This window comes from Empidonax traillii, unplaced genomic scaffold, assembly GCF_003031625.1.
Source record: "Empidonax traillii isolate 1590-97213 ecotype Southwest subspecies unplaced genomic scaffold, ASM303162v1 scaffold601:size890739, whole genome shotgun sequence".
Lineage (NCBI taxonomy): Eukaryota > Metazoa > Chordata > Aves > Passeriformes > Tyrannidae > Empidonax > Empidonax traillii.
Genome location: NW_020955794.1, coordinates 733,984 through 746,914, shown reverse-complemented (window position 1 = coordinate 746,914; position 12,931 = coordinate 733,984). Strand labels below are relative to the sequence as shown.

Here is a 12,931-nt window from a genome sequence, read left to right as displayed (position 1 = left end):
GTGATCCAGCCCTTTCTAGATCAGTGATGTGCAGTGAGGCTTTCTGGGATGGGTCTGTTCACTCCAGCGTCTCTGACAGGATTGTTTCATGCTGACAGTTTTGTTTGTTAGAAGCTGGAGTACAGAGTGAGGGAAAGCAGTGTTTCATGTAAAACCACCTGCAGGCGATACTTCAGTCCTTATCCTGAAATAGATTCAGGGTTGGGGTTTAGCGATTAAGCCTGCTTGAATCGAATTCAGACTTGTATCACAGTAAATCCTGTCTCAAGTGCTGAAAGAAGCCCTGCATTAGATATTGTTTTGATTTACTGGTACATATCCTAAATATAACACTCTCTCAACTTTTAAACTTCTGCTCTGGAAACTCTCAGACTGAGATCTAGTTAGGTAGAAGCAAAGACTTGAGCGCCATCAGCATTTCCAAAATGCCCTTGGGTTTTTTGTACCTCAGCTCTGTGTGGGGTTCAGATGCTTTTTATATCTAAACTTAGGGAAAGGAGAGTGTTAATTTCGGAGTTGTTGTTCCTGTTGAATTAATTCAAGTGAGAGAGTGTGAAATTTACTGTTAAAAATGCAAGGTTATGTTCTCAGCAGTGACCAAATACAAAGGAACTTAAATAAGCCATCTGTTTCCTTGGCTCACCTGCTGGCTTGTTTTGCTTTCCAACCTTTTGTGGGGATTTGAAGAATGTTTTGGAGCAGAGCTGGGTCAAGCCTCGAGGCTCCAAAACTCACAGACAGTGAGAGGTTTTGGGAGCAGTAGCACTCCAGCCATCCACAGGCGTTCGTGACAGAGGGTTGGAACTTGGTTTTCTACGAAGGCACGTGAATTTTAGACACAATCTGTGATCATGTGAAGGAGGAAGATGTCCTAAAGACATCTGAAGTCAGAGATCGTTCTGAAAATTGAAACACCGAAGATAAAAATGCGATTTTCAAGGTGGAAGAATTATTTCAACTGGTAACTGGATGGTTGCCATTAACAAAATGTATCTTTGAAAGGGATGACAAGAAGCCTGGATGAAAGCTTCACCTCCTCTTATCACTCCCGAGCCTCCAAAAGAAAACAAGCTAATTCTTTCTGAATAGTTCTCACCAGTACAAAGAGAAGAGAGACTGACAATTCGGGTTTTTTTCTGTGCTGTAAAGATTGCAGCCCAAGGAGAGATTTGGAGCTCAAGGAGAGGTCGGGGATGTTCTGTAATTATGCAAAATATCACTTGTAGCATCCCCTGCTTCAAAACAATGTTTCTTTCCCTCATTTTTTCCCACCAGATTGTTAGCTGTGTTTTACTGGGAGAAACTGCCAAGCAAGCAGGAGTTCCTGTTCGAGGCGGTTGAGGGTTCTTGGATGGAAGTCAACTCGTAATTTGTCTGGGAAACTGCGATTTTGGGACTTGTGGGGGATTTTGGGTTATCCAGAGGTACAATTTCTTGTAGCCACAGTTGCTAGAAACAGCCTTCTGTACTGATGCTGTCCTGTCCTTTCACAGGTTGTGTGTGCTTGGGTGTCACTTGTGGCACCTGGATTTTGGCCTGTTTCACACAGACACGTGTTAGACCATCTTTTGGCCAGTCTCATGGGGGAAAATTCCTTGGTCTTAAAAGTCTCTCTCTCAGGCTCGTTCTCAACGCTGTCATCTTCGTGGTTGTGGGACCTCTGGTTTGTTTGTTTTTAAGCAGTGCTCGTTATCTCAGAGGGTTCTTCTGGAACAGCAAAACAATAACACTCCACGGGTGTTAGTCCCACAAAAAAAAAAAATATTTGGATGCTACCTCTGTGTAAACACTTGCTTTTCAAAGAAAGTTTTAGCTGATTTCAAACCCACCCCCTGTTCCTTTCTGATAAAATTCTGTGTGCAGAAGACTTTCAGTTGATTTTTTTTTTGACTTGAACCTGCAGTGGAAGATCTTTGCCCATTTGCTGATGGGAAGCTGCGTGTCTTGTAGGATATTTCTTCTTCCTCACTCTTAAGGGAGGAGGCTTTTTGGAAAATGCTAGCGAGCTGGTTTCCAGCAGCCAGTTCTGTAGTTGCAGCATTCTTCTGGTGGGGAAAACCTGCCAAATGTGTTCCTGTTCACGGGGAGGGCACTCTCATGCTCTGATGGATGGTTATAAGCTCTTTCTGGGTTATAAGCTGGGCTGGCTTATTTGTACTTGTTTGTTTGGTATTTTCTAACCCAGCCTTACTAGCACGGCCTGGCTATTCTTATTCATGAATGGCTCCCAGCCTGGGTGGAACAAGCTGCCTGTTTGTCCAGGGCCCTACCTCGTGTCACAACAGGGAGAAAACAAGGAGCACAACTTGGCCATAGTGCACAGAGAGTGAAAAACAAAGGGTAAATGGCAGACTCCAGGTGATGTTTGGTTACAGCTAATTACAAATGAAAGCACCCTGACTTTCAAGTGTAACTACACGACGTGCTGGCCATTTGTTGGGGCTACAGAAAGTTACTGAAGTGGCTGGTTGGAATTCTGGAGCAGGATTTTTAGCTCTGATTTAAGGTGTGTGGTGCTTTCAGGTGGTGTGAACCTAGAAATGGGGTGGAAGCAGCATCCTAATTTTGGCTCTCAGGGTTTCTCGTGACTTAATGCTTGTGAGAAGGCGTTATGCAAACATCTGCTTGGAATATTTGTCTCTTAAATACAACACTTAGTCTTCTGTGGAGCTTCAGCTTTTTCTGTATTTTGTAAACTAGCTGTGGAGAGGCAGCCAAATAGCATATATATATATATTTGTATTTGTGTGTGTATGTATGTGTGTTGGATTTTCTTGACACTTGAAAACTGAACAGCTATCTGAAAGAGTAAGATACCATCAGCCAATTAGGATGAAAGGGGAATTTAGGGAAAATGCTTAATGCATGGTAATTGAGGAGGCTTCAGGCAAGGTAGTGGAAAAAAAAAAAAAAGGGGGAAGAAGTAGCTGGGGGATGCCAGATTTCCAGTGCTTGGTTCTAGACAGAACTGCGTGTCACTCTGGAGCTGATGGCTGACAGGCTGGGGAAAAGCTGTGATCAGAGGCGTGCTTTGGCTTGTGTGCGCCTCTCAGTAAATTGCTTTTGCATTCCTATTCCCAGTCGCTGCTAAAATAAGAAGTTGTGCATAAAATGAACTGGGTTTGAACTTTATGGGATGGAGAAACCTCAAGTGAGGTTTTTCCTCCAGCCCCTTCCACTGGCTTCAGAAAGGAATTTGTACAGTGTTGGAGGTAAGGATTATTTTGCCTCCATGTGCATTCTGGACAGAGACTTCAGGTCAAAAAATATATTTGGGGCTGTCAGGGTGGCCCTCAGTGGGAAGACAAATAAGCTATTACTGATATGTGAGTTAACTGTCAGCAAGTAAAGAACTGAATACATATGAAGGAAAACCAAATGCTGATAAGATGATGTTGCAGAGCTATAATTGGGAAGCAGAGATAGGCACACTGCCAGAAAGATTTTTGGTTTTCAGACCTCTCTGTAAACTTCTAATGGATAGTCCTAGAAACCAAAACAATCCTAGATTTTTTTTTTTTTTTAACCTGTTTTAGGTGAACTTTGCTTAGAAGTTATAAGGTGATTTCAGCACATAGATCTTCCACTTTGGATGTGTGTGTGTGTGTGTTCCCAGTGACAGGTCCCAAAAAGAACCACAGAGTCACTGAGGTTGGAAAAGACCTCCAAGATCAGAGTCCAGCCTTTGACCAGACACCACCATGTCAGCTGGACCAGAGCACTGAGTCCAGTCTTTCCTTAAACACCTTCTGGGATGGTGACTCCACCACCTCCCTGGGCCGTCCTTTTATTCACACACTCTTTAATTCAGCCCTGTGTGTTTTTTTACCACAGGCTTTTATTGGTTCTTCACCCCTATTTAGTCTACTAAAACTATTTTTTCCTGCAAGAAATGGACAGGGAATGTTTCCCCTGAGCCAGAACTGTTTCAAAAAGACTTTGTTAGGATCATTTGCAGCTTTGGTGAACGTTTCTTTCAAACTTGGAAGTGTCAGCAAATGCTCCATTATTACATGATGCCCCTCTTCAGTCCGTTCTTTTTCTAAAGATGGATGGTAGGAAAACAGATGACCAAACCTGATCAGCACTGAACACAAGACATTATACATCGTGTGCTGACTGGGAGGGGAAAAAATGCACTTGCTGGCTTGCTAAATGGAGATAATACTTTGGGTGTTGACAGGCAGAGAAACAATTAGAGCTGTCGGGTGCTTTGCTGACGTGTGCGCTGTCACAGGGAGAGGTGGCTTGGCCTGTGCCAGGAACTCTGAACTGTTCAACCCTCAGCTAGGTATTAAGTTAATTAACGAAGTTCCTTGTGGCTGGGCTTGGAATGTGAGGTCTGCTCATTTGGGAAGACAACCGGTCCAGGAATAAACAGGGGAGGTCGCTGATGGGGGGCCCATGAGGTGTTTTGTCAGTCACTGTTGTGTTACTGGCTGGTAAAAGACTTTTTTTCTGCTTAGTTTGTTAATACATTAAAATGGTATTACCTTATTGAAATGTTTCTGTATCTGATGTAATTTTATGCGGGAAAATAATTTATCAAAACCTCTTTGGGTTTTCGGGTGCCTACTCGCGAATCAAAAGGCTGTTTCTCTTCCCACTTGGCATTCTTCAAAGCCATCGATTTTTTTTTATTAAATGTAGGAGCGTGTTTGAAATCTGGTTTTACTTTATTTCCACATAAGTTTATGTACATTTAATTCTGGACTGGTATTTTTGGGCAGGATACACACGAAGAGATGTGCTGGACTGAGTTTTCCCTGCACCATTTCTGCCTCCACGTGCAGTTCTGTTAAATCCATCGGCATCATCAGATTCCATGTTCTGTGTGTAACCCTACCCTGCCTGTCTTCACTAATCCTCCTGATAATTTTCAGATATCTGTCACTTTATCCCTGTGTTATCCCTTTTCCTGGTACTTAAAACTACAGGCAATATTTTGGAAGAATTATCACTTTATCCATATGGGATTACCTGAATAGATGAGCTTCTTTTATCGTATTATCATGGTTTATTTGTTTTTCTCCATCTGCTTAGATAACCCAGCTGTCTGATTAGGTTTTCTTTATTTGTTTTTGTTTGTGTTTCCTTTTGTTGGTGGGTGGTTATTTGGGGTTTCTGGTTTAGTTTTGTTTGGTTCTTTTGATTTTTTTTTTTAAAGAATAATCATTATTGGTGGCTTGGTTTTTGTTTCGGCTTTGGGGAAAGGCTTTACATTTTTAAGACAATAATTCTTCTTGGAACTTTTACCTCAAAAAAATTGAAAACTGAGTAGATGAGGTGTGGTATGGCTTGCTTGCATGTTCTTAGGCATTGCAGTGCCTATGGAGAAACTTGGAATAACAGGTTTATTTATTATATTAGCATATAATTAACAGATTTGTTTATTTATTTATTTATCTGTTTCCCGGCAGAACCAGCGCAGTGCTGGCAGGGGTTAAACCACCTCTACAACACTTTCCCTGCTGCATCTCCTTGTTTTCCTCGCCTTCCTTTCTGGGGTTTGAAGCTAAATGCACAGGTTTGTTGGGAATAGGAACCTGCAGCTGTTTGTGTAGGGAGACAAAAGTTGGGCTCTCATGGATGGCTGCAATTAAAAGTGTTTCCCCCTTGTTTTGGTACACCACCACCTGCTAGGTATTATTGAACAAACACTGAAAGCATCTCAAACCAGTCCCTTGAGACATCCAGGCAGCATAAAAAAAGGAAGAGAGGCACTTGTTACAGGAAACTGCTACGAGTTTGCTCTGGAGTTGTTTATTTAGTGCTATTTCTCTGGGTGCTCTTTTCATAGAAACTTTTAACATTTCTGGAAACAAACTATAATGAATGTAACTGGTGTGTCTACACAACAGGTAGATATTGCTGAAGTGTGGGATCACAGAATCCTTAAGGTTGGAAAAGCCCTCCAGGACCGTGGAGTCCACCCTGTGCCAAATCCCCACCTTGTTCCCCTGCCCAGAGCACGGAGTGGCACGGCCAGCCCTTCCTTGGACACCTCCAGGAATGGGGACTCCAGACCTCCCTGGGCAGCCCCTTCCAATGCCTGACCACCCTTTCAGGGAAGAAATTCCTCCTGATGCCCAACCTGAGCCTCCCCTGGCACAGCTGGAGGCCAATTCCTCTTGTCCTGTCCTTTGTTCCCTGGGAGCAGAGCCTGACCCCCACCTGGCAGCAACCTCCTGTCAGGGGGTTGTGGAGAATGAGAAGGTCCCCCCTGAACCTCTTTTTCTCCAGGATGAGCCCCCCCAACTCCCTCAGCTGCTCCTCGTAGGATTGACTCTCCAGACCCTTTCCCAGGTCCGTTGCTCTTCCCTGTACAAGCTCCAGCCCCTCAATGTCCTTCCTGAAGGAAGGGTCCCAAAACTTGACCCAGGATTTGAGGTGTGGCCTCACCAGTACCCAGCACAGGGGGACAATCCCTGCCCTGGTCCTGCTGCCACACCATTGCTGATCCAGGCCAGGGGCCATTGGCCTCTTGCCCCCCTGGGCACACCCAGGCTCATGTCCAGCCGCTGTCACAGCACCCCCAGGGCCTTTCCCACCGGGCACTTTCCAGCCACCGCTTCCCCAAAACGCGAGGATGGATGTGTGTGTGGTTCCTGTTGTGTTTAAAGAAAGGAGGCTGAGTTGCTTCTCTCACCAAACAGGTGACAAGCTGAAACTGTTGACTTTCAGAGCTGGTAGTGCCTTGCTGTGACCACCAGGATTTTTCTCTCCCGTAGCTGCTGCAGGACAATCTGCTGCCTTCTCCCCACTGCGGCTGCAAGGATGACCTGACTGACGCTCATCCATGGCTCTTGGATGATCTGGTGAACCATGGAGCTCAAAGTATGGGTGGATGGAGTCCAGAGAATCGTGTGTGGGGTCACCGAGGTCACAACATGCCAGGAGGTTGTAATAGCCCTTGCTCAGGCCATTGGTGAGTAGCTCTGCTGGCTGGGAAATGGGATGAAGCCTTTTTTTTAATGGAGATTAAATGGGAGGAGGTGAGGGGGCACTGAGTGTGAAAGTACAGTGTGCAAGATAAACTTGTAGCCTTTGGTCTTTCACCTGCCAGAGGGAGATGAAAAAGAAAGGAAACACTCTGAAATCTATAAACTTTCATTCAGTATAAATTTATTTTCTTAATAACAATAACAACAATAATAATAATATGCTGCTGTTTGTTATTGTAAATACAGTCTGGATAAAGAAAGTGCTAAGCTGTCAGTGTTTTGAGTACCAAAGAATATAAAAGCAGTGCTGTTCATTGAAATTATACACGTTTTAAGTATCCTTAGTTATACTGGGAATAGCACAGGCCAGCCAAATAGATCCTTCAGATTCTCCTCCTGCCCTTTCATTGTGGTGTGCAGGAGTAACTTGGAAGTCTGTACAGTGTTAGCAATTTGCAGAGCAGTTCAGAAGAAAAAAAAAATAAAATCTTTCAGCCTTGTCAGATCTTTCTCAGTGATTAAGAGCATCATAATTTTTCATAGCTTGTCTTACTCAGTTTAATTTTCGGTACTCATCTCTTTGGAATAGCTGATAAAAAATTTGTGTGGTCTTATATCTGAAATATCTTTATCTGAATAAGGCTCAGCTTCATCCCTTCGGTATTTCCCATGCTGATTCTTATTCTTTGCTCAGAAGTTATAATTGGCTTTAGATGCTATTTAAATTTAGGCATTAAAGCCTATGTTTTACCTAAAATTAAATTAATAATTTAAAGGCGAACTCTTGCATTTTTCAGTGTGCCAGCAGTTTTGCAAATTGTATTAGCAGTCTGAGCCAATTTTAAAATAACAAATTTTTAATAAAAAATAACTTAGGCTTATGAATGCCAACAAGATATTCTACCTGTAAGCATGAAGTCAGTTTCTCTGAAATTGTGATGGTTATTTATTGAAATCTGTATTTCTGGACATAATTTCCATCTACTTTCATCTAATGGAGTAGAAGACTGGCACTTTTTTATTTTATGATCTAAGGGGATCGAACACAATGCCAGCATGTATTTATCTGTATGCATCAAATAACTTTTAAAGCTTCATTTAAAAGTAGTAGAAAGTCGGTTTGTCTCTCAAATCCTGCATTTGATATTTAACTGTTAAATGTGCTTTCACTGGTGGTGCTGCTTGCAGCTTTTTGTTTAATGTCAATTGATTCCTGAGCAGCTTTCTTATCTTATTGTCTGCCTGTAGGGTTTTGGGGACACAATTATGCTGCCACGATCACTTCCTAGTCACGATTAAGTGATGCATATTTAGAAATAATAAAGTGGTTGTGATACTTTAGTTCTTTACCTTGCTTTCAGTATCTCTTCTCCTTGTTTCCTTTGCCTCCTCCCAGAGCACGAAAAAAGTCACACTCCCAATTCTAGACGGTAATTTAATGTTCTCCTGTGTAATTTCTCTTTGGTTTGTTTGTTTGTTTTTTTTTTTCCCTGTATCCTCAGTTATCAGCCTGAATTTTTCCAAGGACTCCATGAGCCTTGGAAACATGCAGGTTTTGTCAGCCCCAGTTCATCTGGGGGCAGGCGACTCTGGTTCCAGGGGGAGATGAATTTCTGTTGCAAGCAGAGCCAAATTAAGATAATCCTCTGGAAGATTCCTTCCTGGGGCAAATATCCTCTCTGGAAAGCACCCCTTACAACTTCACCCTCACTGGGGCAGCTCGGACAGTGTGGAACGCCACCTAAATTGCACTTTGGCAGGTGGGGCTTTCCCAACCCTCCTGTCAGGGCCATTCATCACAGAAGCAACCATATGTCTGCTCCTCTGATTTGGCTTACCAGGAGTAATTGTCGCTGGAATTTGAATGGGAATCTGTTAAAATTTATCCCTCCAGCTCTCACCTGACACTTGGTGGTGGAAAGTAGCCAGTCTTGAGTTGGCTTCCTCCTCACTTGGCTCCGACTGTATTTTCCACTTTGCAGTCTGGCTCCTTCAGCAGTCGCAGAGCTTGGCCGGACTCAGGGTTGTTTTGTCTGTCTGTTGGTCTGTCTGCAAAGTTTTTGAGATGCTCTTTTTGTTTTATCGCCTCTTACAGTTTATTAAGCAGGTCCCTTGACTTAAAAAATATACCACCCACAGTGCAGTCTCCTTACCTGAGCCTGAAATGTGAATTGCAACAAGTATGACACTTTTTTGAAGTGCAGTGTCTGGAATATCTGAGAATTAACTTATTTTACAGCCATATCCACTGTAGGAAGCACAAGCCAAAGGTACCTGGATTAAGACATCCACCGTTAAGAAACTTCTCGTGGGGCAAATAAAGCTGCCTCTGTTCTAGAGATATGAAAAGTAAAGCTTTGTCATGTATTTCAAAAATCAAAATCAGAATTAATCTTGGAGGATGGAGTGTGGTTAGAAGGCACCTTTGAACATCTGCTGTTCAGAGCAGGGTCAGCCCCAGACCAGGTTGCTCAGGACCAGGGGGCAGTTGGATTTTGAAATGTGGCCAAGTGTGGAGACTCCTCCACCTGCTCCAGTGTCCACTCACCCCTCTTGTGTTGGCCTTAAATGGAATTTCTTGCATTGCAAGGAACGCCTTTTGCTGTCGCTTGATCAACTGCAGGGCCCTGTCTGCTGATCTCCTGCTGTGATAAGAGCAAGAAAAAAGGTCTCCAAATGTGTACTTTCCAACTCTGCCCTCTGCCTGGCTAATGCTCCTTGGCCTGTTCCTTACAAATTGGTGCTCTTTCAGAGAAAAAGTCTCTCTTTGGGGCTGTTCTCCTGATGGATAATATTTGTTACCTATTCTTGCATTATGATGTCCATCTGCTGCCTGTCTGTTGATCACTGCAGAATAGGACATGATTCTACCCCAAGTAAGAGTTTTGGGGAGGTTTGGGTTGTTTTGTTTGTTTGTTTTTTTAATTTCCATTTGGATTGAAGTTCAAGGATTTGAATTAAACCTCAAAACCCTCTCATTCTTTAAAGCATAAAAATGAAGGGAGAGTTGTCTCCTTTGGTGATCTCAGCAAAGATTATTTTGAAAATACATGTATATAATTCAATGAATGTGAGGCAGAATAGTATAAACTAGATCTAATTTTGGATGCTAAAATGGATTGTGTCTCTTGATTTAGGAGGAGTTAGAAATGCCTGAGCTGGAGGGTGGGTCGCTGGAATTCTGTTCAAGACAGACATAAAACTATTCAGTTAGAAGTTTCCAGAGAATGAAATCACCTCCCCCTGGGATCTTGAAGAACACTTGATACTACCTTTTATGAGTTTTATCCAGGCCTGCTTTTTTTTTTTTTTTTTTTTTTTTTTTTTTTTTTTTTTTTTTTTTTTTTTTTTTTTTTTTTTTTTTTTTTTTTTTTTTTTTTTTTTTTTTTTTTTTTTTTTTTTCAACTCAAGCTGCTTGCAAGTTACAAAAATTTGGCTTTTAAAAATAAGCCCTCACCACTTTGGGAATGGAAAGTAGGATATGGTCTTAATTGAGTGTGTATAAGTGTGGTGACTCCTCTCCAAAAATCATTGTAATGCTGAGGGGAAAAGCAGATGGGATCCTAAAAGAGTGGGCATATCTTTTCAGCTGATGATTTAGGCAAATGTAGTTTAACTGTGGATGGTTTGGTTTGGTTTTTAAATTGGCTTTTAATGGTTGTTTTCCATTCAAATACCAAACAAAAAAAACCAAACAAACAAAAAAAAACCAAACAAAACAAAAACATTCCAAAGGAACGTGAGACTAATACTGGAGTCACAAATACACTTGTCTTGTTGTTCCTTCAGAAGTGTTCTTCTCCCAGTTCCATCCCCCATGAGGATCTTTACTGCATTCACTGTGATTTCTTTTACCCCTGGAGACTAAAATGCATCTTTTGTAGTAAGAATGACATGTTTCTTTCCTAGAAAGAGAATATTTCAGTTTAGAGACACGAAGTTTGAATTTCTTACCCAAGTGCACTTTTGTTTCCTGCCCTCCCCATAATTTTTCTGTGGCAAATAATTAAAATGGCAGACTGGCTTTAAATAGTGCTGGGGGTTTGGGGTTTTCTGGCTGGAGAATATGAGCAACACTTCACTGAACAAGAAGTACAGCTGTCTCTTTTTAAAGTTAAACAAATGCAGCTGTCAGGGGTTTGGTTTTTGGGTTGTTTTTTTTTTTTTTTTTATTGCAGTTGAGTATTTTTCCTGAAAGATAAATGGGGTGTGTTTATGAAAATAAAGCACAGATTTGTCTGTGCTGTCTCAGACGTGTGTTACAGCATCGTAAGGCTCAGCCAGAGCTGTGTCTGGAAAGATCACACCACTCCTTCTACGAGAAGTAAATGCAGTGACAGGACATGGGGAATGGCTTCAAACTAGCAGAGAGGAGGTTTAGATTGGATATTAGGGAGAAACTCTTCCATGTGAGGGTGGGGAGGCCCTGGCACAGGTTGCCCAGAGAAGCTGTGGCTGCCCCTGGATCCCTGGAAGTGTCCAAGGCCAGGCTGGACGGGGCTTGGAGCAACCTGGGACAGTGGAAGGTGTCCCTGCCCATGGCAGGGGGTTGGAATGAGATGGTCTTTAAGATTCCTTCCAGCCCCAGCCATTCTGTGATTCATCTCTTCTTCCAAAGAGTTTCTGCTAAGGCAAGTGCCAGAGCTGACTGTCAGACACTTTGAGAGAGGGGGAAAAAGAGTCTGAGCAAATTGAACCTCAGCACTAGCTCTGAAAAGAATTAGAAGGGAGCCATTCTTACTGTGTACCAACTAAGGTTTTTATTGTTAAATGTTAATGTTAAATTAATCATGTAGTTTACTGCTAAGAATCGCTTAAAACTTGTAGTGTCTTTGACCCCAAAATTTCATTCTCTGCTGCTTCAAATAGCAACATGGAGGGATAATAAGCACAAAAAAACTGTGTGCTGGGATGAACTTTCTGGTTCAGGAAATCTGGTGACAGTGACCTCTCTGAGAGGCACAGTGGCTGGGTGGGGTGATTTGTCCCCACCTTCAGTGGTGTGGTATCTCTCCAGCAGTGGTGGTGCCTGCAGCAGGAACCTGGGCTGCCTGATGTGCTTTTGCTGTTGTCTGGCCTTGGCCAAACTGCTCCTCCACGTTGTTTTTCCTGTTTAGGATGTGAGTCTAAAATAAATGCGGTACCTGGGGGTGCTCGGAGAAAAAGGCAGTTCAAAGTACAAAGTGACTCCAAGTGCTTTGTGTTGTCAGGTTGTGATAAACTCTTGTATGCCCTTTTTTTTTGAGAGCCAGGATAATGGTAATAAAGTAAGGCTGCAGTCCTGATAAAGACACTGGGAGCACAGCTCTGCCCAGAGGACTCAGCAGGCCTTCAGTGGAGCCTGGATGTCTCAGTGGGTATTTCTTCCTAGGACTGGACTCCTCTGATTCTTTATTTTCTGTGGAATTCATACATGTCTGTGCAAAATACAGCATGAGTAAGAAATCTGAGTAACACAAACTCTAACCTCTATTTTGAAGGGTTTTTTTGCTCCTAATCTTGGGTATTTAATCAGTTCTCAAGTAGCCAGAGTGGCATTTTTTTAAAAAAATCGCTATGGGTGTTAAGTGTGGCATAATGAATGTAATAGCAGCTCCATAAATCAAAGATAGAGAGTTCAGATCACCCTGGGCTGATTAAAATTGCCAGCAATTACTTTTTCTATCCGTGCCGTCAGGGATTCAGGAGCGGGTGCTGTTTGTCCCTTTGGTGAGGCAGAACATTTTCACCCACGTGTTCCACATATTAAGAGTCCTTCGGAGTTTTTACCCACGTTACAAGTATGTTTTTCTTTACATTGCCTCGTTAAAGAAGGCAGGATCCTTCAGCCTGTGAGGCCAGGGCAGTGACTCACCTGCTTGCACTGACTCGCTGCTGTAGGTCCTGGCTCTTGAAGCATGGGAGACAACTTAATGAAAAGATGGATCTTGCTCGGCATAAACATTTGTAGCCTGATGGGAAAGATAAGGCACGGTGCCCTTTTTTTT

The 12,931-nt window shown here is 42.7% G+C and overlaps 1 protein-coding gene across 2 annotated transcripts in view; it reads left to right on the top strand.

Annotated features, from left to right (window-relative positions):
• RASSF8 (Ras association domain family member 8) overlaps positions 1 to 12,931 on the top strand; it is a 48,985-nt gene that overhangs the window by 23,356 nt on the left and 12,698 nt on the right. For both annotated transcript variants that reach the window (XM_027898523.1, XM_027898522.1), the window contains exon 2: positions 6,732 to 6,928. In XM_027898523.1, the coding sequence (XP_027754324.1) occupies positions 6,826 to 6,928 (103 nt within the window). In that variant the 5' untranslated portion in view covers positions 6,732 to 6,825. The remainder of the gene's footprint in view (positions 1 to 6,731; positions 6,929 to 12,931) is intronic.